Below are 26,281 nucleotides of genomic sequence, written 5' to 3'. Positions count from 1 at the left end.
ATATAATCACATACTAAGAAAAACAGATAGTGGTAAGCTACTAAAGCTAAAGCTGAAGTCCAGGGGGAAATGTCATCATCGTCAGCACCTGATGCTCCATGTAGAATATAAAGAAACAGCATTATTCTAATATTGAGTGGTCAGACTGTTCAAACAGAACCCAGCCTAACTCAAACAGGGTTTTTTAATCATTAAATCATTAATATAAAACATAATGGGTGACCTGATGTATTTTTCTTATTGTTGGTCATAAAAGTGGTTTATAGAGAAATTACCACCAACAGCTGGACTGGTGTAATGCAGTAGAACACGATTAATTGTGGGAAACCCTTAATGCTGAAGTAAACTCTGAAGCAGTATTAGGATAAATGCGCGGGTTAAGAATTTCAGGTTGATGTACTTCAGACTACCTTGTAGCATGTAAACCTGCACTTAGGAGCTGAAGACAATAAAAGTTGCCAAAGTTGGACAAATGGACATAATATTATAATAATAATATTAAGACTTTTGTTTTTTTCTCCCTGTTTCTTCAACATTTTGAGTTTAACTTCTGATAGTTCAAATTGATGTTGTGAAATTTCTTCTTGGAGCCCTGGTATTTGGTCAAAACCCCTTCCATTGTTTGGGGAGCTGCTTTGAGACAAGATACAAGCAAAAAGCACCTTAAGGCAGTCTGCTCAAAAAGACAGAAAGATTTAGTGTTAGAGTGCAGTGCAAGCTGGGTAGAGCCTTCGTAGCTTTTTGTTTATGTGTCTGTTCCTGGACGTTTGGCGGCTGAATACCTGACAGACAGATGGAGAGATAAACGGTGAAAATCCTGGGCAGGGCTGTTAAATGATATAATACCCTCAATAGTTCAAATTGGAAGTAGATAAAACCTGTTTAGCTATGCAGGGACGAAATATTGTCTGATACAAACATTATGACCACCATAGCTACCCAGAAAATTACAATGGGCTGCTGCAGATATTGGACACTACTTGTTGCAGCAACAGAACATTTCCAAACCACTGGTGTCCAACAGTAAGGAAAACGGACAAGTGCAGCGCCGTGTGTCTGCGTTAATGGGTTTTATAGGCCAATACATGGTATCGCATTATTTAGTTGTTATATGTGTTGGTAACAGTGGTCTCTTGACACATCCAGAGCGGTATCATTCATTTCTGGCCATCTGACAGATGACTCCAGGTCCAGCACACTGAAGTGGAGAGTTTGTGAACAAAAAGCTTTAAGATGTTTCATAGCCCTTCACAGTTTGTTGATAACTCTCTGTGGGTTTGTCACCATTAAGTAGCCCTTTTGACATCCCATAAAGTTGTATGATCCATTGGTAACATAAAAAAAATGATGAGTGCAGCTTTGAAATTTTCTACATAGTCAAACAGCAACTCTGCCACTTGTTTCTTTGACTTAATGATGATTGTTTATAGATTGACAGAACCATCAGAACAAGAGACAGATTAGCTAGCCTACTTGGCCACCTTGTCCTATCCTCGTATGCACAAATATATAGTCAAACACATGCACACACACACATACACACAGTTGTTTACACACAGACACTGAATACACCCGTTCACCCTGCTCTCCGCCCACACAGTTCCTGTAAAGCAAGCTTTACTTTACAGCTCTAATAACAGGTTGGAAGCGAGAAAGAAATAATAATCATCGAGATATGCAGGAGGAATGTCAACATGTGTTCTCGGCTGGATGTGTGTTTTTAACAGGGGTCTCACGCGGTGGAAAACAAGTCTTTTCCTCCTTGGACTCGGTCAGCTGCCTCGCTCTCTGGAGGAGTGACCGGGCAAAGAAAACAGTATGGGAAGGATGGAGAGGAGGGGGACGCAGCGATGGGTGACGGACAAAGAAAGTCGAGTTTAGGGGGTTAAGCTGGAAGATGCATAGAGAAGCCGAGGACTGTGTTCCCTCCTGATGGGCAGATGGAGAGAATTGGGAGCTTGAATATGCCCTCTGTCACACACTTGTTTCTGGGCCTGAATGTAGTCGTCTGAGAACATGCATATAATAGTGTGTGTGTATGTATTTGCGTGTGGAAAGAGAGAGAGTGAGGCAGCTGTGTACCCGTGGTTAGGGTGTGCGTAGGGAGGATCTGACCGGTGTGGTAAAAATACGCTTTGGGGCAACTTGCCAGCCTGCTGCAGAGAGGACACCAAAGCTGTGCGGATGGATGGCGCTGAAGAACTTCCCCCACCAGTAGCTCCAAGTGTGTGTCTGTGTGTGCAGCTAAATCAGTCACTTATTTAGTATCTCTTACTCCTGTGACATGCTCTTTCTCTCTGGCTCTCCATCCTCCTCTCAGGTCCTTCAGGTGCTGTGTGTGTTTAGCTCCAGTGGTGAACTCCTGTGGCGGGATGGTGCTCAGACTTTGTCCCAGGAAGAGGTTCTTCTGCACCTCCTCACTCTGGCTCAAAACTCTGTTCACAGGTCAGACAACACACACTTTTCATGTTCAAATATCCTTCATCATCCAAGAGTTATTTTATTTTTATAATATAAAGTTTCCCTCTGGATCAGAAGATTAGACAGTTCCTGTGTTATTCCAGGTCTGCTTATAGGCCTCATCCATAAGGTTTCAATCCTTTAGAAACTATACAAATAGTACTTTGAGATTTTTTTTGTATCAATCACATCAAAATGGGTTATATGTTTCATAAACTATTTTTCACAATTCTAAAATGAAATTGCATTTCAAAAGGCTGCATCTTGCCTCTTTACGTCTCTGAAGTACAACACAAAGTTATGGAGGGTATTTTCATGGAAATGTATCTGGCATTAATGATTGGACCGGATGTGGCTTGTGAATGAGCCCTCACACTGTTGTGTCAGGTGGATTGTAAGGCATCCATTCAGAGCCACAGTCCATGGAGGAGAGACACACAGGTTCCCTCGCTGCACCCGGGTTCCTGGAGTCGTTCATGCACTGTTGTAGTATTTACATATCCAGTCAGAGAAACTTGTAGTTTTTAAAAGTAGGCAAACAGAGAAATTAAAATGTGGATGAAAGCTGATCTTTCTGCTCTGAGAGCCTCTAATCAACATTTTTTTTCCTAGATTAGTGTAAAATGCCAGGCTCCCACTATTACTCCAGTGAGAGCTTACAAGTCCCTGAGTCCCAGGCCCTCTCTTACCACAAACTGATTTGGCACTTACCGTTCCAGTGTTTGTGTGTGGTTGTGCTTGTACTGTAAACCCTTTGACAGACACACACACACCTTTCTTGACAAGCCACTGCTGTACTATTCTCACCCCAACAAGAGAATACAGACCTGAATGAGGATTGGATTACAAAGGCTTTTAGCCCTGTAAAGCCTTTTCCTGGTCACAATCTCTGGACCCAGGGATCCACTTTCCCTTTGGAGTTGCCCCAGGGTTATGATTAGAGCCAGGGAGGGAGGAGATTGGGTTGCTGGCTGCCCTTGTCTGCCATGTGATTGAATGGCACTGGTGCTATTGTGATCCATAATGCACTGGTGAGTACCAGCACACTTCTTTTGTGGATAGTAAGTCAATACAGTTGAGTGATATTTGTGTAGTTGACCACACTGGAGTGTTATGTTTGCCAGAGTACGGCTGCATGTTTCTGTCAGAAATATCAATGGTAACCGAGCCCGACCCAGACCTGATAGGCCTTATGTTTGATGTCCCGATCTGATCCTGGCACAGTTAATGTTAGCTGAACCACTGGGTAAGTGTTACCCTGTCACGCAGTTGTTGTGACCCGTTTACCCTGATTACTCATGTGTGGGCACCTTGTAAAGGACCACTAAAAGGCATTGTTTTATATAGGCGATAGGTCAGTTGTTATAGCTATAGTCTGTAATTACAGATGGATCTCCGGGTTCTCACACAATTCAGAAATGAGGCAAAAATATCCTGGATATGAATTCTACTATTTTCTGCATTTGGAGTCTACACTGTAACGATTTAGGATGGAGCCGTAGTATCAAGCGATTCCACAGATACACATGCTCGACCAATCGCGTGTCGGTCTCAGCTGTTGACCATGACGTTTCACTTTCAATTTTACAGCTTCAAATAAATTATTAAAACAAAACTTAGTGGAGAAAAGGAAAATGTAACCTCATCAGTGTAATATGAATTACTTAAAATGACAGAAACAATCTTTGAGAAAATTGAATTTGATGTGTGCTTTTTAGTTTGTCATTTCTGTCACTTTACTAACATGGAGGAGGTGGGGTGTATGATTTATTCTGCCACCAGGGGATGATCAAGAGTGTTAGTTATATCATATCGTCGGTCTTCACACAGACAGGCGACAGTTGCTCTCCTGTGTCACACAGTAACTGGTGTACTCACAACCAGCAGGTTAGACGGGTTAGCCTTCTAGAAAATGTTTCAGGCTGCAGTTGAGGCAGGTTAATTATGTGACGAAGCAGTACACGGATTATGTGATAAATAACTTCCAGAACCTTTACATGCAATACTAGACCTGTGTTTACAGCACATCAACACGGGTGTTGGCCCTTATAACTAAAAACACTCAACTCTCGGTGTCTTTCCAAGTTTACATATTTGTCTGTATTGACGTAACTGGCAGCTCTTTTTCATCCCGATATTTTATTTTCTTAAAGGTCTTTTCAACAACAAGTCTCTGGGTGTGAGAAGCATCTTCAACACGCCCTCTCACTTGCGATGAATCTCCTGAACGTTTCCCTGCTGTACTGCATCCCGCTAGGCAATAGAAACTCACAGCAACTGACTCGTATATACGTGTTCTCACATACCGCCCCTCTGGATAAATTCAGGAGGTTATCTGGACTTCAGTGCAGGTTTGATAGCAGCTTGACAGCTGAAATATTAAGCAACCAAAATGACGTTAATGTTAATCTCCAATGTAATGGATTGAAGAGTGAAGCTAAGAACCTTCAAGATCCACTACATGGATAATGGTCAATTTTATACAAAATATTTATAAAAATGACTTTGCACCCTGTCCCTAATTCAGTTAAGAGTTAAGAAAACAACTTCTAATCTGTGAAGGGCAACGGAAATAAGCGGATTAAGTTGAATATTTAGACAATGAACGTGTTTGATGTTGTGTTTCAGTGTGGAGCTCCAATGCGCTGCCCTGACCCTGATGTCTCAACTGGTGAACTCTGACCCAAAGGTAAAGAATGATTAACATGTATGCTTTAATCATTTCTGACCACACACACAGGAATCTGTTGATATTCCTATAGAGTTTGAACTGACTTGAGATACAGAAATGACCAAGAATGATGTGTCAGTTGTTACAAACAGCCAACAGCCATGTTGCTTCATTTTGGTTGTAGCTATTAGCTTAGCATTCTACTCGTTGCCCTCACTCAAGGGCTGAAGAGTCATTACACGGTGAATCAAGATGAGGAGGGAACACACCTTTTATCTCAACACACTTATTAACTTACAATAGTAGGTGCCACTTATAGCACAACCAATTACATCGAATTGCAATGATTACTTAAACAGCCATTATCATTGTTATTAGCTCCACATGTGCTTCTACCATGATTGTTTGACTGAGAATTTGTACTTTTTTTTTTTTTTTTTTCAAAAAGGAAAGAGACATGCCCTTCATGTTCTTAATAATGTTATTTGGCTTTTTTTGGGACCTGCTTCCCCATTATTTATGTTGTTCTGGGTAATTTTTGTCATCCTCTAAAGACCATTGGAGCAGCTTCAATGTTCAGTGAAGCTCAGCAACAATGAAAGTTTGACAAACAGGAAGTAATTCTAATAATGTTGTTGCCATGACTGAGGTCTGCACCTGCTTAGGCCCGCAGCCCCCACCCCACTGACTGCCACAGAACACTGGTCGCTAGTTTATTAAATTTCTGTTAGTGTTAGCTTGTCCAAATCACACCAAACTCAGTACTGCAGTTCCCATGACCACTAAGATGCACAGCCAACTGTCTTGCAGCAGCACCTATGAGAGATAAATGCTGTTGATCGTTTCATTTTTATAACAGAAATGTGGACAAATTGGATGTCATCGTTCATTCATGTGTGATGTATCATAGTGGAACCTAGATCGATACATTTAAAAGCAAAAGGGTTATTGTTATTAATCTATAAAAAATGTCTGTTGTGATGTTTTCTAGGTTGCAAGTGCAATGTTTTGTTTTGCTCAGTGGGGGGCGCTGGTGTGCTCATGCTGCAGCGAAGAGCAGCCGGCGGAGGTGAAGCTGATGGCCGCCAAGGTGTTGGTCAACTCTACAGAAGCTCTGTTGACCAATCCTCATCTGCCACTGGGTGAGTCTCAAATGCGATTGGACAAAACACAGCGTCATACATCGCAATACGTAACACGACTTAACACAATGTCTGCCTCCGGTGCAGTTGCGATAAATTCTCCGATGAGAAGGCAAACGTTAACAAGTCCAACCTGTGTTGCAAAATATAAATTGTAAGTAATTTTCTGAAAATGTGTTGGTCTGAAACACAGAATGAAAGTAAGACACGTGTGTGTGTGTGTGTTTGTGTGTGTTTTTTTCTGTGTGTATTTCAGGTCTGTTCACTACAGTTTCTCTGTGGAGGAGTCTGTTCACATTGCTGCAGGATGAAGACCACGAAGTCCGAGATTCAGCCTCTGATTTCATAGCTAATGTACCAGCCCCTCTGCTCAGTAAAGGTACACACTCACTGCTCAGATTGGAAATGATAATGCAAACACACACACACACACACAAACACACACAAGGGCTTATAAATCATGCGTAAATACACCTTTTCAGACCTCTACACAACCATGGTAACACACACCCATGTTCACAAACACAGCAGAGTCAGTGCAGAGTGATATTGCAATGAAATACAAACACACACACACACCCTCGTATGATTAAATAGACACACACCAATATAAAAAAGACCACAAACACATGCTGATGTTGAAAGCGGTTGATGACATCATTTCAAGCAAAGGGTGGTAAAGAATTCCTGTAATGAAGGGCGCTAATTCTAGTTTGGCAGAGGGGACACAAGATCGTAAGGGTGTTTGTGTGTGTGTGTGTGTGTGTGTGTGTGTGTGTGTGTGTGTGTGTGTGTGTGTGTGTGTGTGTGTGTGTGTGTGTGTGTGTGTGTGTGTGTGTGTGTGTGTGTGTGTGTGTGTGTGTGTGTGTGTGTGTGTGTGTGTGCTCTTGTACAGCTATCATTGTGAGGACCAGGGTTGAATCTACAACCAACGGACTGAAGACATTTGGGGAAATTGAGGACATTTGGGACGGTCCTCACTTTGTGACCACCCCTTTAATGGACTGTTTTGGGGGTTTAGACTTTGTTTTAGGGTTAGAATTAGGTTTAGTTTAGGTTAAGGGTTAAGGTTTGGGGCTATGGAATATATTGTGCCAATGCTGTACAAACTTGTATGTTCTTGCATGTGCAGTTATGGATCTTTTTGGTAATGTCTGAGGTCAGTTCTCTGAAGAATTATATGTTGCCCAGCCTTACTCACAAATACCTCAGGTATACAGACACCAGTGTCTGGACCCTCACAGTTCTCTGCGTCCTTCTTAGAGAACATAAAGCTGCCACCTATCAAGTGTCCCCCTTCCAAACAGCCACAGTGCTACTTCCTGTCGTCACCACACTCACTTCCTGTATTTTGCTAGTTTTCCTCCCTGCACCACCCTTATTGTGTCTGTTGGTACTGATAGTATCTCTTAACATAACACAAGATAGAAAAACATCTCCTCTAAAGTCTCTGCAGCCCCACATGGAAATGCTGTTTATGGATGGGAGGGCAGAGTCATGGGGGAAGACTCAACTTCAGCTTGTTTCTGCTAAAGCCTGAAATGGACTGTGTGTGTGTGTGTGTGTGTGTGTGTGTGTGTGTGTGTGTGTGTGTGTGTGTGTGTGTGTGTGTGTGTGTGTGTGTGTGTGTGTGTGTGTGTGTGTGTGTGTGTGTGTGTGCGTGTGTGTGTGCATATTTATGTACATAAGGCCAGACAGATTCAGATAAGCTGTCAGTTAAAATCTGATAAAAGCTCGACAACTTGACTAAGATAGAGAAGGTTTCTCTACAACAGGAAGAGAACACAATAGACATAATTACACACTGGGTGTCCGTATGTGTGTGTGGGACTGGCAACGGCTGGTCCTCAGAATGTAATCATAAAATTGAAGGTGAGTATGTGTTAAGGTTCGAGTAAGGCAAGTAAACGTTGTAGTGAAGGTTTGAATATGTCTCCAAGAAATGAGTGAAAGGGTGTGTGTATAAAATTTAGTGGGCTATCCTCCTTTGTCCATATCCACTGTACATTTTGAGATTACAGTGTTTCTCTGTGTGTAGGAGGCGTTGTGTGTGTGTTACTTACCGTAAACCCGCCTACATTTCCTCCTGGATGCACTCTGGGTAATGAGGGTGAGTGTTTGTCTCTATTCTTTTGTGTGGCCCTTCACCCTCCAGCCAAGCCACTCCAAAACTTACTCCAACCTCCAAACTGACCATGACAATTGCACAGAATTCCTAGTTTATTTCAACACTTGCCGTACACACTGCAGGAATGTGCGCACAGCGCAGGATGACACGGAAAAATTGTCTTGAATCAAATGAATGAATGAGTTGGCCAGAAGAGTGGAGTTCTTCATCTAAATGAAAAACAACAGAAAAACCCCAAAGAACTCACATCCGAGTGACTGTTGAAAAGTACAATTAAAAATCCTTCACTGGAAAAATATTTCATCATACTACTTTTAAAACTTAAACTCAAGTGATGTTCTAAAATTAGATACAAAACAGTGAGTTGGGATGACATTTTGGTTATTGTTGAGCTATGGAAAAAAATGTCATAAAGTCACAATGTCTTTAAGAATGCACTTATTGCTGTCACCCAGAGAATAAATCGAGAGCTGCGTTCCACTGCAGTCCCTTTTCCTGGGAACTTAAAACCTTTGCAGGAATTCTTGCAGGAGTCCCAGAAAGTCTTCACAGTGTGGCAGCATAATAACAACACCCTGGAACTGAGGCTATATGGAATTCGGCCATCAATTGTTTGGTTGTTTTTTACTAGTAACACCATTCATGTTGAAATGTTAAAATGTCGTCACTGAAAAAGTTATATTTACAATAAGAGGAAACGATTAAGAGAAGAGAAATCTATCCTTCCTCTTCTTTTTTCCACTTATTCCCCTTTCCATCTGATATATATATATATATATATATTGATCAGCTTAGAGATCAAGTTGTTTTGGGTGTAATTTATAACTTTTGGGAGAAATGGGGGAATATTGTTTAGTCTTTTTTTTAGCACAGCTGAACTTACTTTACAGACTCCTGGTCAAATGTTGGATGTGTTTTCAAGAGCTCGGCTGTTACAGTGGTTTAGTTCTCTACCACCATTGCAGACACCTGGTGTGTGTCTCTCTTGTTGACCTGTATAATATCTTTGGTCAGCATAGTTACCTGCTGGTGTCAGAGTGTCAAGGAAACAGAAATAGAGTAATGCAGCATGTTGTTAAATCATAGCTAGAGTGTGGTGCTGTGCCAGTGGAAAAACAACTGTCTTTGTGTGTGTGTGTGTGGGTGTGCGTGTGTGCGTATGTGTTCGTGTTTGTTTGTTTGTGTGTATCTTTCCCGTCCCCTTCAGGCCAGCCAGGCAGACTGCTCGGAGGGTGATGTAGTGTGTGGGCGCGTGTGTTTGTGTGTGTGTGTGTGTGTGTTTTATGACCTGCCGTTGCAGAGTTAAGTATCGGAGGTGTTAGCTGCTTCAGATGCAGGCGACGACTCCTGGCCCTTTGATATGGAGGACAGCCAGAGATGTGAGAACAGAGACGGCTTTTGCAAAACACTCAGGGAAACAAACGGTCATGCAAAAGGACAAATTGCTAAACAGCCCTCCTCTTTCAGAAAGTCAAGAAATATATAGAAATTTAAATGTCCAAACTCATTGTTGTGTTAATCATGTGATAATAGTCTTGCTGGACAGCACGGAGACATGTTGATGGTGTGGTACATGAACCCAGTATACATTATAAACATTAGTTTGATGTCTTATCTGGTTCACAGCAAAAAAAGTGGACAAATCTTTCCAAAATGTTAAACTGTTCCTCCAAAAAAAAGTTGACATAGGCGCGAAGATCAGTTTGAACACTTACGTATATTTGTTTTTTCTCCTACAGGGCTATATAGATGAATTTCCTTTTACACTTACAGTTGTGTACTTATAATTTAGATGAGTCATAATACAATTAAACCTGTTTAATCAATGTGGGAGAGAAATCTGGGCACATTCACATCAGGTCAGTGAAGTCTCTTCTTCCCAGAGCCGTGAACCACAGTGGAGTCATTGTCCTGGGCAGGAAGAGCAAATCTAATTTAACCCCATCCTGCCCTCCAACACCCCCACACTCCCCCTCAAACCCCCCACCAGCATCACCACCAACATCACCACCACCGCCGCCCCCCTCTCAAATACCTCCAGAGTAATTGGGTCTGAAATCAAACTCCGCTCACCCTCACTGGACCTCCAGCACCGTGACAGAGCCGGGGCAGGAACAGAGGGATCACTTTATATATAGAGCACAGAGGGATTTGGATCGGACGACATGTGATAAGAAGGCAGTGATTAGAAATGTGGTTAGGGGAGACAAAAGTCAAAGGACGTTGAACTGCACTGTTATCCCCCACCTTGATTAAAAACATTGGGAGCTTTATTAAACAAATAAGCAAGATTGAACAAAACATGACAGTAATGAGACGTACACCCTACAGACCTGACAATTAAAACAAATTTCATTGGATATATACTTATCAGGTGGTCAAGTACATCTTGTAGGAGTTTAACAATTCAATTATATATTGTGTGTATAAAAGGAACAGCCCGATGTGCCTCTGACCCCCCCAAATATTGCAATAACAAAATTATTACATTATTTCCAATTGACTATTAAATATGGAAGATTGTTTATAGTGTAAAACAAGATTAACTGAGAGCTGCTATTAATGGAACAGGAATTCACACACAACAGATCCCCCTGACATGTGTCTACTGAAATATCAGCCCCTACTTCTTTACTCCAAGCCATGGTCACATTATCACTCAAATATTCACCATGATCAACAAAAAAAGAGGTGTACCAGGACCACTAAAACTCACTGTTAACAAACTGTAAAGAGAAAAGTATTACGTATAACTACAAAAATCCTTCCACTGATAATACTCAGATGAAGTTTGTTCAAATTAAAGTTAAGGAGTTATGTTATCACAATTGATAACATTTTTATATCGAATTTATTTGTATGGCACCAATTGAAGTTTGGTAAACAATTTTCTTTTCTCAGCACAGGGTCTCAAGCTCTCTTTAGTGGCCTCACACACTCTGCTGACGTGTCCATATTTTCCAGGGCAACCTCAGTGAACCATTATCAGCTGGCTCGCCTGAAGTAACCTCCTTGGCTCACTGTAAAGCGAACAAGTCCTGTGTCCTTTCCCCCAGTTCGTTCACCTGCAGCGATGAATGGAAGCCTTTGACCTGACGAAGCTGAAGGACACTCACTAAACACACCACGACCTGTTGTCTATCACTCATTTATCTAGATGTACAACTGAAGGTACTTGATGATGCTGGAGAGTGGATTTTCAGCTCTCAACTTCCTGTTGGAATAAATAAGCTGTTATTTAACTATCCAGTGAAAACACACAAACACAAGTGATGTTTTTCGCAGGTTTCACTCAAACGGCAGCGTGGGGAAATGAGATTTTAATGATTTGGTGTGAAACAAAATCACATGTCTCCGTTATGACCGGTGGCTGCAGGCTTCATGAAGAAGCGTGTTTACAGTGTAAAGCAGCAGGTTGTGATACTTGACTGTGACGTGATTTGAAGATAACAGGAGTGCAGATTATCTCTGTGAAGCCAATTCTCAGTTCAGACGTGTCAAGCTGAGGCAGACTCGTTGTGCATCCTGTGTTACTGTGAAACAAACGCAGTCAGACCCAGATGTCATTGTAACCTCAGCTCAGACGTGCTAATATTTATGTAACGGCGACTTTCACAGTCAAAAGATTCACAGACAGAAAAATCACGAAAAACAGCGTCTCAATCAGCCCCTGGTGGCTGGCTGTAGTATGGGCCACAAGCCTGCCAGGTTAGCAGATGGGACCAAATTAAAACTAAAACTTTTCTCAAAGATGGCTCTGTCATTTTAGTTTTTATCACACTGATGTATGTTCAAGTGGTCATTTATCACTAAGTTTGGTTTTAATTAGTTATTCGATGCTATAAAATATGGACAGACTCTCGCTCTAAATTACGTCTTTGGTACAAGTTGTCAGCCTCTGCATCCGGGCTATTTAGTATATACAGCCTATGTTTGGGACAAAAAATGCTGCTTCCTATTACTATAACTTGTCATTCATGCCAGCTGTGTGGATGAATAAATAATCATTTGACAACAAATCTATAAATTATGTATATGAGCACAGCATTTAAATGTGCGTTTACTTATTTGTAAAGATATAATAACTGCTGTAACATAAGCACTGGCCTCCGTGTTTTTTCTACTTTCGACTAACCCTGTTTTACAGTTATGGCATCTCATAAATACATATACTAAAAGGCCAATGGGAAATAAGCAATTGGATTTGTAGGATCCATAATAATATGGGATTAATCCCATATTAGCACCCATATTAACAGACAGGTGAAATCAGCAGTGTTTTTTATTCCATATCTGAAAAGGTATTTAAATTCAAACTGCAGAATTTACAATCGGCTGTTGTTAGAAAATCTTATTTCATTAGTGAAACAGGAATTTGAATAAGTACGTTTGAAGTTTGGCTGAGTTTTCATGACAGAGACAGACAGGAGACTTCCACCTTCCGGTTTCTATTGACTTGTATATGATCCTTCAACAGCCACAGTCTGGACTCACTGATAAGCGCTGCAACAGTAGACTTTTATGTTAATGCTCACCATTCTACCTAGTTCTGGTACTCTTTGTTGTGTTATTCTTTCCCGTTGTTGTTGTTGTTCTCAGTCTACAGAGGAAGTCAGGGCTGTAAAGTGTCTGTTTTTATTTCACACCTCTCTTTATCTCACACCTGCACTTCCTGGTGGCCCGACTCCACTGTCAAGCCTGTAACAACTGTGTGTGTTTGTGTGTGTGTGTTAATGTTGCGGGTCTTATCCTATCTTTGGGTGAAAGTCTTGTCTTTGTCGAGTCTTTGTTGTTTTACATTGTTTCGAGGCTTGTTTTTAGACTATTCAGACAAGGCAAGTTGTCTGATAACATACATGTTAGAAGCACCAATACCCAACCCCCCTCCTCATCTGATCACAGATTAAACCCTGGACATGCAGATCTCTGTGGGCTCCCTCATTTGACAGACCGTCTTTGTCCAGGCTGTATGGAATAAAGACGTGACTGTGGGACAGGGCAGGTGTAGCTGAGGGACCCATACGGTGGTCCGGCTGCAGTTTACAGCCCAGGTGGGATGGGTTCCCCCTTACCCCCTGCTTAACAGTCAGTTGGAGGGGGGGGCGGGAGATAGGGGGAGGGCTTCAAACCCAAATCCTTTAGATGTGGGTGGCTGAGCAGAGGAATTAACCCCCTCTACAGTGAACATGATGACACCAGTAGTGGGAAGACTACGGGGGCGGGAAGTGCTTTGGATGTCTCTCATTTCACTGTCCTGACAGCCCGACACCCCACTGACATCCCTCTGTATAGACGGACAGACAGACAGACAGACAGAGAGAGAGAGAAAGAGAACTTGATAAAACCCAAAGGGGAAATGGCAGTGGTGCAGCAGCCACTTCTCAACTTAAAAAGGGAGGAATAAAACCCGCAATAACCTCCAATAAATCACAAAACAATGAGGAAATAACATGCGACGCCGTTAAGAAAAGAATCATGTAAATAAAATAAAAAACTGAGACTAAAGAAAAAACTATAGCTACACTACATGCTGCATGTGCAATGGAGGTAATATAATCTACTATATAGAGAGCAAGCCTTGAAAGGTCTCATCAATCAGATACATGTAACAGATATGAGGCAATGTCCAGGTGAGCAGTAAACTATCTCCTCATCCAACACACAGGAGAATCATTGTGCAGCGTGACGGCAGCTGAAAGCCAAGACTTCCTGTCGTGTTCTTTGTCAAAACTGATGACGTCTTCTACAGACAGTTGTTGAGCAGCTCGTGGAGGGGGTGTTAAATGTTCTCCATGATGGTCCCATGTTTGTAAAGCAATCCTCATCTCCACAAGCAACTTCAAGTCCTCTAGGGAAGTCCCCTCAGCACAGCGCTAGCCTCACCTCTGACCCTCATTCAGTTTGTGCCCCAATCCAAAGAAAAAGTAAACTGCAATGGACAAGGCTTACACACAGAGTGATGAAATTGTTTTTGTGGGGCCATTTTCTTCCTGTGTGGAGTTTAACCCTCTTTAAAAAATGCAAACACACTTCCATGTTGGTGTTAGCATGTAGCAGAAAGCACTGCTTTGCCTTCAGCGTCAAACAGCCTGCTAACTTGCCTGTAGACTCTTTATTTTGTTTTGTGGTTTTCTGTCCACATAAGCGGTAGCTGTGGCACATGGGGCTGCTTTCATTCCCTCATGTGCACTTCCTCAATAAAGGTGATAGTGTGGGCCTGGTGAAGGGGCTGGTTGTGCTTCAAGATGCCGATTTACATATAAAGCTCTTTATAAAAACTTAGTTTCCACCGTCTGGAACAAGGCAACCAAAGATCTTAGTTCAGTAAAAAAAAAACTCTTCAGAATGGTTCAACTGTTTTTCTTTTTCCTCAAGTGGCACAGGGTTAAGATTTTCCCTCACGCTCCTGCCCTGCCCAGCTCCAATGAGTGCCAGTGGATGAAGAGTGTGCCAGGGGATGCCAACTACACACCCACACACACATACACACACACACACACACAGCCTCACCCCATCATTCTCAAACACATTCACTCACCAACTGGCAGTGATATTGTCATGTATAGAGACTAGGTTTTCAAAATCAATACTCAAAACAACATACGACAACGCTCATACACACACACACACAGACACACACACACACACACATACACACACACACTCATATGCTTCACACCAGGAACAGCGTGAAAGACAATCCCCTTGAGAATCTGAGCATTTTGCACCGACAGCTCGAGGAGGGAAATCGCGTTAAGCAACGTGTAAAACCTCTGTAGAAAAGTAGATAAATTGAACGCAGCTAAAATTTCCTATTCAGAGGGGGTAGGATTCTGTAAAGGCTTGACATCAGAGGAAGGGCCATCCCAGGGAGAGGCCGCTTCTTGGTAAAGAAAGGAATTTGTCACTCAAGCTCCTAAACTCTTTAAATCTCCTCTAATACGGTACAATCAACAGCTTCTAATGTTCACAGACCAGGTTTCCCTCTCCGCTCAGACGTCGGGCTCGGCTCTGATTATACGCCTCCTCTCTGAAGACGGAAAACAATCTGGGTTCCCGACCCTATCCGTGTTTGTGTGTTTTACACTGTATGTGTGCCTATGGGGTCAATATACAGTACCTCCACCCTCCCTCCCTCCCTCCCTCCTCTCTTCCCATGGTGGTAGTGTTTTGGCTAGTGGCTCTCAAAGCCTTTTGAAGTTTCTGGTGTTATCTGGGTGTCAGCTGTGGTGAGAATGGTAAAGGTGGGAGAACAACTCTCTCTCACACACACACACACACACACCTCTGTCAGATAGTTGCTGCGAGGACAACTGGTGATGTTAAATGGAGTTGAACTTTATGTTTCCCCTTTTGAAGTGTGTCTCACACTTCACTGTGTGTGTGTGTGTGTGTGTGTGTGTGTGTGTGTGTGTGTGTGTGTGTGTGTGTGTGTGTGTGTGTGTGTGTGTGTGTGTGTGTGTGTGTGTGTGTGTGTGTGTGTGTGTGTGTGTGTGTGTGTGTGTGTGTGTGTGTGTACGTTCCACTTCACAGGAAGTGAAGTGGAACATTTGCTCTTACTGTGCGTGCATGCGCGTATTGGTGAAACTTGCAGAACGTTTTGCTTCTATGAGTAGAGAAGACACACATGCACATTCGTTCAAAATAAGTTTGGAACACACCATCAGCTCTGCATCATTCAATCATCGCTACGTCACAAGCACCAACGGCTACATGCCCACAATGAGAGGTTTTTGAGTGGGGATTATGTTTCTGGGCAGGTGTTGAGTAATCAGATCTCTCTTTATGAATCGGACCTGGTGTTTATATTTTACTGTTGATAATCCTACAGACTACGCTGTTTGTTCCCTGTGCTGGGACTTGTGGCAGAGTGACATGCATACACGCACATTTTCCTTTAGAATTTTACAAATAGTGCACTGTTCAGCTGTGGAAACTGGAGTTATTTAGAATTATTTATTTCAGTTTGTCAGACTTTGGATTTAATTATTTTGGATAGAGGGACACACCAGTACAAGTAATGTTTTTTCCTTTCATGCCACGCATCACATAATACTCCATGTGCATGGATTATTTCATTCACATTCACTGCTGTAGGAGCCCATTGAGAAACCTGTGGACACTGTATATAGCTGAGTAATTGGCTTTCTCTTCCAGAAATTGTATGCCGGTAACCAGATTCTTTTAATTTCTAGTCTGATTCCTTTACATGACTGTGATTTTTAATACATAAGGTTATTAGACATACAGACGGTTAAAACCCTGGGGACTCACATTCCTCCCTCATGGTTAACTCAATCAGTTTGGGCATTAAGTCCGCCCTCATACTTCCGTGTAGCCTTTACATAGGCAGGGTTGCTAAGCATTACATCCAGTAGAGGGCAGCACAGTGTCTGACAACGTAGACCTGGCGAGAGTGGAGGAGGTTGCGATAATATACCTCATAAGGAAGAGGTAAAAGCAGTCAGGTTGTGATGGTCAGTGATTCACTGAAATACATAGGGGGAAGTAGATGCGTGAAGTTTCTCACCAATTCACAAAGTCTCTCAATGTCTCCTAAACTTTCTTCTTCCTCTCTTTATAATGGTCCCACCTGAACTATTGGCTACACTGCCCCCTACCCTTTCCGTTGGTACTGATCTGTTTCGTTCGTATCCGTAACCTTTCAGGAGACGTGCGCAAATATGTACAAAATGAATATGTGAAATGAAATGAGTACAGACAGAAGACTACGTCAGTTTCACTGTATGTATCTAACATTGAGCATAAATTAGACTTAACCTGTTTAAACAGGTTGATAATGCTAATAACAGAACAAGGTCAACCCATCTGATCTGATTCTTCATTTTATATTAGATTTGAAAAGCATGACATTGTACTAAATGGCAGGTACAATAATAACAGCTACAGTAGCTTACAATGCATATTATCCACTTGTTCCGCCCATGATTTATGATCTCTCAACATGCTTGTTTATTGTTCATTCATATTCTGGTTGTGCTCATTATGAATTACTGTGTCTGTGAGTCTTGAGTGTAAAACAGTGTTTGCAGACTCAATAAATGCGTGGTCTCGTCTGTCCTCAGATATGGCCGGTGTGTCAGTGTGTCCTCCTGTAGCTCTGGACCGGGGCGTGGGGCTCCTGTGTCGGCTGTTTGAGCTGTGGGAGCAGGTTCCCGCTGGTGTCCTCGCACTGACCGAGTGGCTGCTGGGAGACAAAGACGACAATGACGAGGCAGTTGCAGACGATGCTTCCTCTTTGGTGAGTATCACTCAGAGGTCACACAGGAGCAGAGTATCTTTAATGCCCCCAGAGCAGATCATGTATTGACAATATACAATGTGCTTCAAGAACATCACAAACTGTACCAAGATATTTATGAGACAGTAGACGACATGTCCCAAAAATGTTTTCACTTATGATTGTCGCAGTTTTAATTTCTGTCAGGAAAACTGTGACACTGTGATGTGATCATCAACTTACTTTTCATTTAAGAAATGAATACATGAACAGAGAAACTACAAATGCTGCTTCTCAGGGGACTTTAAGCAAGAGTCGACATAGTGTTAAATAAACTAGTTTTGAAAAACAATATCATCATCTTTGTGTTTTATGATAGAACACTGGTTTATGCTAAATTAAGAGTGTAATTCAAGTTGCTTGTAAACTGTGGAAACTTAAGCACATCCAGAACAATATATTTTTTATTGTTGCTCTTGTTTTACTCACAGTAGCAGACAAAGTATCTGGGCAGTTTATAGCCACCAAGGTTTCTGCTCTCCGACCACTGTGTTTATTTTCTTGTTTTGTTTTTGGTGCCTGTTTAATTGTTGGGTTCTTTCTACTCAAGACTCGAGTCAAACAGCTTTGAGCAAGTAACTGTAAACTCCTGCTTCTTGTGGCTGATTGTCCAAATATCTTTCTTAAATTCTTAGAACTGCACTACTCACTGTTTTACTAACGATGTGGTCAAATGACAATGTGGAATTTGAGCATAGTGATGAACCCACGGAGATTTTTCAACTAATTTTGCAGTTCCACTCAGTCTAATAGTCCATTTTTGCATCTTTGCGCTCACTCTTTTGGTTTTCCAGATCACAGTTTATCTGTTTTCACTGCTTTCATCAGTGTTGGTGATTCAGCAAAGATAAAAATAACTTCATGCAGCTTGCCTAGTAACATTGTGGAGCATTTGAGAGCTGATTAGTCAGGTGTTGGTCCCCCAGGGGTTACTGGAAATGTACATGACTGGAAATTAAAACTAATGTTGCTATGTGTTTGTTGATTTGTAAAAATGTAGTTGTTTGCTAACAAATTGGCCAAAAGTGGATAATATGTCAGTTGAATGTCTACAACATAGGCTGTATGTAAAGATGGACGACACATCTCCATTTCCTCAGACTATCATGAAATGAAGCTAAAATACTTCAGATACAGACACTGCCATCTTGTGCAGTGTCTGAGCCTTCGTCTAGGTAGCTATCGGGATGGAGCCATGGTAGCAAGGAATCGCCGATACGCAACCTTGACCAATTCAGAGTCAATTTCAGCTGTCAATCATGACATGTCACCCTGTTTTCATCATCAAATTACCAATCAAATGCATTTATGGCCCATACTACAGCCAGCCACCAGGTGGCGGTCAAGAGGCTTTGGCTTTACTTTTCGTCCATTTTTTTATACAGTCAATGGTACACAACTTGTTCCACTGTCCTCTAGTAGCCAGAAAACAATCATCTTTAACTTGCACTCTAGTAAACTGTCATTTTTCCAATGACCAGGATGAGGAGGACTTCCTGTTTGAGAAGGGGGATCTGAACCTGTGGGCCGAGCCTGTCCAGTGGGTGAAGCTGCTTCACAGACACCTCACCTCCCTCATCCCGACCTTAAAGCAGAGCCAGCACCCAGGAGCAGTAATCCTGGATCAAGCCCGGCTCCACACTCTATCCGCCCAGGCCCAGACCAAGGCCCTCAGCTCCCAGCAGGCCCTGGACTCCCTCCCTGCCCTGCCCCAGTTCTCCTGCACTGCGGAGCATGCCCGGCTGAGCCTGTGGCACCAGAGGGCCACACTGGCTCTGGATGTGCTGGAGAGGCTGAAGTAGAGAAATGAGCATGGTGCATCTCTAATATCACCAATTTTTCAAGGGAATTGTCTGTATGTCAGAATTCCTTATATTTCCAAAAAAGGACAGTTTTCAGATAAATTAACACAAAACCACAGACCGGCTTTGTGGTCTTTTTTTTACTCTGTACTTGTCTCTTACTTTTTCCTACGAATTTTGCCTTCAATGTTTATCAGATTTCATTGTTATGGTGACTATTGCTTGATGTCTCTTAAATAAATATGTCACAAAATACTACATGATTTCAATGCGCCGTTTTTCCTACCAGGAAAGTCATAGCTGTACGTCTCAATTCTTTCATGTTAATAACTCTGTAGTGAAGCAGGAAAGAGAAGAAATAGACAATATTGATATGATGTGACTACATGTGGGAAAGTTGTGAAGCCAGAACAACAATTCAGCGCGAGTTTGTACACAACAACACTTGATGCACTGTTCTCTTATCAGCAGGAATGTGTCACACGACCGTATTGAGGATTCAGTATTGAGCAAACGGACCATTCTGCTTTCCCTGTGTCTACCAGGGATTTAAAGTTTGGAACAAAACAACTCGGTGCTTAAAGCTTCAAGCACCAACTTCAATGGTGTGATTGTGCAGCGAGGCGAGCTTTATGGCCGGGGCATGGGATTGTGAAATCAAGTGTTTGCGCTGACACGTCACCAAAGTTGTATTTCAGTGTACGCTTCGACTCCTACTGTATGCTTATACGAGGTGTTATTTTCCTGTGATATTTAATTTACCTCAGGATTCTTTCCATTGGACTGTGATTTTATTCTTCCCTCTAGTTTTCCTGGTTATGTAATTAGGAGGACGGCACAATGGTCCACTGTCCTGTGTGTGTTAGTGTGCGTGCGTGGTTTGTGCTGCCTGCTCATACAGCTGGACCCGGCTCTCTCCCTGGTAGCCATGTTCCCTGTTACAGTAAAACTGACGTAATGTTTTGGAACAGCTCGACATCCCCCTATAAAAACAGAGCTGTGTGATGGGAGAGAGCGGTTTGGGACGAGGACATGTTCAGGGGATTTCTCAGGAGCTTCGCCGTGTGTCTGTCCTTCACATTAAACTATTTATCACATCTTGCAAACGCGTAAATAGTCCTGGGACAGCCCTCAACCTAATTTTAGGGTTGGTAGTAGTAGATTCCAACCTCTTATGTCACTTGTTTTTCGCTTGTTGCTATTTTCCCTTTTTTTATTTTTTTAACCTCCCTCTTTCCCTCTCCGACCAAACCATTAAGCACTCAAGAGAATATTAATATGTCACTGAAAGAAAAATCTTTTTTAAAAAACAATCTTTCCATTATGATCCTGTATGGAATAGACTAAATGGTTACCAGTGTCGCAGCAACCTGCAATTTCTGGTGATATGTGTCGCACAAGTTTTTGTTTTTTTTACAGCCTCAGCACCAAAATATCCCCCTTTGGGAGTTGTGATGTCGAGTCTCGCTCTCTGCCGCCAGCGCTGCAATCTTTCCACTGCGGTTTTCCAAACTCCGAGAGTAAGAGCTGCTGTAGTTTGACGTTTCCATGTGGACGTGTTGCCGTCCTGGGAAGGTTACAGCAATGCTGAGACAGGGGCAGCTTAGTGCAACCACACTGCCCTCCCTGACTTTACAACAAGAGGGGTGGGGAGAAATTGAGGAAGCAGGTTTTGCAGCAAAAGGTGAAGGAACGACTAAACATGACATTACTGCAGCCAGTTTGTCCTGAATGTGCCTTTTTAAATCCTGTTCCGGCTCTGCCCAGCAGGGGGCGCACCTTTCCCCTCGCAGGCAGTTCCCACTCTGCTCTCATGGGGGCAGTGTTAACCTGCGGAAATGAGAGGAAAACAGCATTCCTGCAGTCTGGTCCCTGACTCTGACACTGGGGGAAAACAAGGGAGAAGAGAAGCTGAGAGTGCTCAGGGGGAAACAAATATATGACCCAAAGCAAATCTCACTTTGTGTTTATAATGATGAAAAAAAAAAGGTGACACGTTTCTAATCTGAGGATTTGGAGGAAGTTTAGTGTTAGACTTTGAGATGGTGCTGAAGTGGTTCATGTGAGCACAGTGGGTATTAACGGGTCTGTTTTTCCATGTGTAGTAGACTGGAATAGGCGGCGTGTTGCTCCGTGGAAGTCGGATTATGCAACGGGCGGATTCGAAAATCTGTGCTGCACTCTGCCTGGACTCCTCTCCGCTCCTGGTTGCGGTCGCAGCCCCGTCCACAGGGAGAGAGAGAGAGGGATGGAGAGTTTCCGTCCATTACAAATACATGTGTCAGCTTCCAAAGTGTGGTGCTTCTAGGGGCCGGAGGATTCTGTTGTTGGCGGTTCAAAAGGACCCCAGATATTTTGGGTGCAGGGGCGCGGGAGCCTTTGAGCAAGGCACCTCCTCGCCTCGGCTTCAGATGAGGGCCCAGGTATGAACGTGCACTGTAAACTGGCTGCTTCCAGTATTTCTCTGCAAGATACGAACCCTCCCCCAAACACAAGAAAAACATCCACAAAGATTGGTTGTGTGATTAAAAAGAGAGGAAAAAAAGTTTTGGAGGGGTGTGAGGAGGAGGAGGAAAGGGGCAGCCGGGGTTAGATTTCAAGGCGTGGTGATGAAGAATAGGCGGCCAACCGGTGCATGGAAGTGTGTTTTTTCTGCGAGAGGAGGAGACGGAGGCGGCTCCTCGCGACTGAAAAAAACTTTGCGCCGACTTCCCTTCGCCCCTCCCTGAGGTGCGCCAAGCGTTTATATTGACGCAGAGGAGGCGAGTGCGCACAGTGAAGCTGTCTGGTTCTGCGCTTCCTGAGGGGGAGGACAAATACAAAACACCTACAACTCCAACAGCACCGACCCGGTCCCCTCTCCGCTCTCTTTCGTCTGCTACGGACCTTTTTTTTTTTAAGAGGAGGGAAAAGCGAGAAAACTGCACGCGTCCAACCTCTCGAAGCAACTTTTCAAAACAAACTTTTCCGCCACCAAAAACCAGTCGTGGCACAAACTACCGCTCGTCGCATACTGGGATCCTGCTCGGTCCTCCATGAAAGAGGGAGTGCGCCTGCAAACTTGGGGAAACGAGATGTCTTCCACCGTCTTGTCCGCTTTCTACGACATGGACATGCTGTACAAGGTAAATATCAGTCTGTTGTTTGTCAGTGGTGCGCTCCCGGGGAGGCAGCGTGCGAAGGAGCTGCAACAAGTTGGGGAAACGGGTGTTAAACGCGCCATGTGGTGCGCTGCGATCTGAGATCTGTGTCTAACTCCTGTGTTTTCCTCCAGCAGCAGGATAAAGGCATGAACATGAACGCCCTCCACATAAACAGCATGCTGGACAAGAAGGCGGTGGGCGCTCCGGTCACGTCTCCGGGCTCCGGCAGCCCCTTCGCGCCGGGCTTTTTCCGCAGAAACTCGACCAGCAACGTGGAGGCGATGAGCAACGGCAACAAGTACAACATGGGCTCCGGCTACGGCAGCCTGAAGGAGAACATGCCGATCGGCGGCAGCAATAGCAGCAGCCCCACGGCCCTCATGAACAAGGAGAACAAGTTCCGCGACCGAGCCTACAGCGAGAACGGGGAGCGCGGCGTCCTGCAGCAGAAGTCCGGCTCCCAGATCAACTCCACCCGCTACAAGACCGAGCTGTGCCGGCCCTTCGAGGAGAACGGGTCGTGCAAGTACGGGGAGAAATGTCAGTTCGCTCACGGCTACCACGAGTTGAGGAGCTTGTCCCGCCACCCTAAGTATAAAACAGAGCCGTGCCGCACCTTCCACACCATCGGCTTTTGCCCGTACGGTCCCCGGTGTCACTTTATCCACAACGCCGACGAGCGCCGGCCCGCTCCGGCCGCCAACGCCAACATGCAGACGGGGGAGCCCCGGTCGGCCCGCGAGATGTGCGGCTACGGACAGAGGGACATCCTGCCGCAGCAGCTCGGCTACAGCCAGAGGGACAGACCAAAGCTCCACCACAGCCTCAGCTTCTCCGGCTTCTCCACCCACCACGGACTCGAGTCCCCCCTGCTCGACAGCCCCACGTCCAGGACCCCGCCGCCGCCGCACACCGGCTCCTCCTGCGCCTCCAGCTTCTACGATGATGTGCTGTCCCCCAACTCCATGTCCTGCATCAACAGTGCCTTCTCCTTCCCCGGGCAGGACCTAAAAGCCTTACTGGCCCCGCTGGCAGTGCACACTACCGGCGGCTACGCCAACAACCACTCCACCGGTGCCTACTACGGGAACATGCAGAGCAGCGTGTGCCCCCCCTCCCCTCCGACCTACAACATGAGCCACTTGCAGGCGCTGCGCCGCCTAGGCGAGTCGCCGGTGTTCGAGCCTCCTCGCAGCCCGCCAGACTCGCTCTCTGACCGGGAGAGCTATGCGAGCGGGTCCCTCAGCTCTTCCGGGAGCCTCAGCGGCTCCGAGTCGCCGAGTCTGGACGCGGGGAGACGGTTGCCAATCTTCAGCAGGCTGTCGATTTCAGATGACTGAAGCACGTTTTGTTTCTCAAACGGATTGTATGGACGGGTCTGAGAGGGGGAGGTGGAGGTGAGATAGACTGTCCTTCAAGCAGAGGATCCCAGTTGAGACCCCCCACTCGCCCCCTTTTTCAGCGGCATCCACCCTGCTGAAGTGCCTTTGAGCAAGACATTGAGTCCCTAGCAGCTCCAGGGGTGCTGACCCTGCTCTGACCTCCCTGGTGGGGGGCAAGAGAAGAGTCTCACCCACAGGGATCAATAAAGCTTCATCCAGTTAAAAGTGTCCTTGACGAGGCATTAGTTTAGTCTTTTCATTTTCTTGTATGTAATATAGCTGTATTAAAACTTAGATAGTAAACAGAAGGCATTCCATCAGTGCCTTGCCCAAGGGCTCATGGCAGCCCCCTCTCCCTTTTTGCTCTATCAGGCAAGCCACACTTTTCCTGGGATTAGATGTGTGTGTGTGTAACATGACTTGACAAGAAGAAGAGACTAAGCGGTTTCAGATTTCCTCCATCCTGCCAAGAATATGCCTTGACTCAAAGTAACACTTTTTTTTTTCTTCTATCGAAGTGTGTTTTTTTTTTTCTTCTTCTCTTCCTCTCTGAAAGCTTCAACTTCCATTCCAGACCTGTCTTCTCCCAGCGCCACCCAGTGGTTCGTTTGGTTAGTCTAGTTTGTTGCTTGGTTAAAAAGCACTCTTGAGTTGGGTTTGTTTGGGGAAATCACTGCTGATGGTTGAATATATATTTTTTTAGCTGTTTTTTGAGTGATTTGCATAGCGGTGCATAACTGGCTATGGACTATTTAACTTATTTATTATCTTGTGAAAAAAAGTATAGGCTACATTGGTAATTTGTGTCCATACTGTATTTATCAAGTATGATGAAGCAATAGATCTATATTCTTTTATGTTTAAATTATGATCGCCATTATTAATCTGCATAAAGTGGAGTGTATGTTCTTTTCACAGTAATATATATATTTTGGTTTTTTTTTCTCCTTTTTTGTAACTTCACTTGGTTATTTTTATTGTAAATGAGTAAAAAAAATCTTAATTTAAGAGAACGTATGTGATATTTATTTCATTAATTTTGTTTCCTTGTTTACGTTTATTAAAAAAAGGTTTGCGTGATTGCTGTTTGCTCTTGAGGTTGTGTGTCAGTGCTGTAGAAGGCTTTTTGTTTTTTTGGGATCCCTATTTAGATGTATCTGTAGAATGTATAAACAATGTGGTTGTACAGACCGTCCAAACCTTAATTCTTTTCTTGATCTAGATCAGGCTTCAGTGACAAAGAACCCAAGTCAATAAATTAACCAAAAAGTATTTTGTTTTTTCTTTTAAATTTTGTTTCTCTCTGTTTGCACGAGGTCACACTGTGATTCCAGCCACGTGCTAAAGAATGTAGCAATCCCTTGTGCCCCAGTATTATTGTGTAGTGCCTAAGGGGTTCACCATCTTGACATGCCTTAAAATTAACCAAATAAAGTATTTTTCCTACATGGCATCTTTTTATACACAGGTTGAACTGAATGTAGTGTTGGATTCTGAACATTTTGTTAAGGTTGTTACCACTCAGACACTCTGATAAACAACCGTAACTTCTCTCTAAATCCCCATTCCTCTTGTTTTGATTGCCTTTTTCTCTGTTTTCTCTTTTTTTGATATTGAAATCTAGTCTGAGTCTTGAGTTTGCTGGAGAGGGAAGTGGATAAACACGTTTGGTTTGTACATAGTAGGTACAGGGGGATGCGCACTATGTACTTTTGACTACTTTATCAGAAGTAAAGCTTTTTGAATGTAACAAAAAAAAAACGGACAAAAGGACAGCGAGAGTTGTCATATTTTTTGGGGAGTCAGTTCACTACAAATTGAGTGTGAGACTCTTAACTTTGTACTGTACATTTTTTTTGTAGTTCTCCCAATAAAAATCATTTTTCGAAAAACCTGCGGCCTGTCGAGCTGTGATTTCTTTTTACCTTCTGTGGTGAAGACCCAACAGGTGTGACGTGTCGATCGAACACGTGAACTGATGATGGGCAGGAGCGTGACACTTGTGTTTCTCATGTTGCTCACATGAAAGTATCAGATGTCTCACGACTATAGTCTTCTCCCCCCCAGAAGAGAAAGCCCTGGGACAGGCAGGAGGGTGGGGGAGTGTGTGTCCTTGGTACAGTGGAGCCTTTGCTGCCCTGTGACACTATTTGTCCTGGGACCCTTGGGGGGGTTCTTGAGCAGCGAGTATTGGCCCATTGTCCTGAGCGTACAGTAAAAACAGAGCAGGTAATTTCCACAGGGTAAGGAAC

General features: G+C 43.7%; 2 protein-coding genes across 3 annotated transcripts in view; both read left to right on the top strand.

Moving 5' to 3' along the window:
• Positions 1-19,759, top strand: part of thada (THADA armadillo repeat containing) — a gene marked incomplete in the record, with an annotated part of 93,568 nt that extends 73,809 nt beyond the window's left edge. Inside the window, 6 exon segments of the mRNA XM_053436814.1 lie at positions 2,321-2,445; positions 5,089-5,149; positions 6,123-6,273; positions 6,530-6,652; positions 17,488-17,663; positions 19,184-19,759. Coding sequence (XP_053292789.1) covers positions 2,321-2,445; positions 5,089-5,149; positions 6,123-6,273; positions 6,530-6,652; positions 17,488-17,663; positions 19,184-19,504 — 957 coding nt within the window.
• A 2,462-nt stretch (positions 19,760-22,221) lies between these two features.
• zfp36l2 (zinc finger protein 36, C3H type-like 2) lies at positions 22,222-25,921 on the top strand. 2 transcript variants are annotated; one of them, XM_053436406.1, is made up of 2 exons: positions 22,222-22,629; positions 22,782-25,921. In XM_053436406.1, exons 1-2 carry the CDS (start codon positions 22,540-22,542, stop codon positions 23,985-23,987), a joined length of 1,296 nt encoding a protein of 431 aa, XP_053292381.1. In that variant the 5' UTR covers positions 22,222-22,539; the 3' UTR covers positions 23,988-25,921. The 2 variants fall into 2 exon arrangements, with proteins under 2 accessions (XP_053292381.1, XP_053292380.1); XM_053436405.1 differs by having other exon boundaries at positions 22,229-22,629; positions 22,779-25,921.
• Positions 25,922-26,281: the final 360 nt, after the last annotated feature.

The sequence above is a fragment of the Pleuronectes platessa genome, chromosome 12 (assembly GCF_947347685.1).
Source record: "Pleuronectes platessa chromosome 12, fPlePla1.1, whole genome shotgun sequence".
NCBI lineage: Eukaryota > Metazoa > Chordata > Actinopteri > Pleuronectiformes > Pleuronectidae > Pleuronectes > Pleuronectes platessa.
Note: the sequence above shows the minus strand (reverse complement) of the source record. Positions and strands in the feature narration are given on the sequence as shown.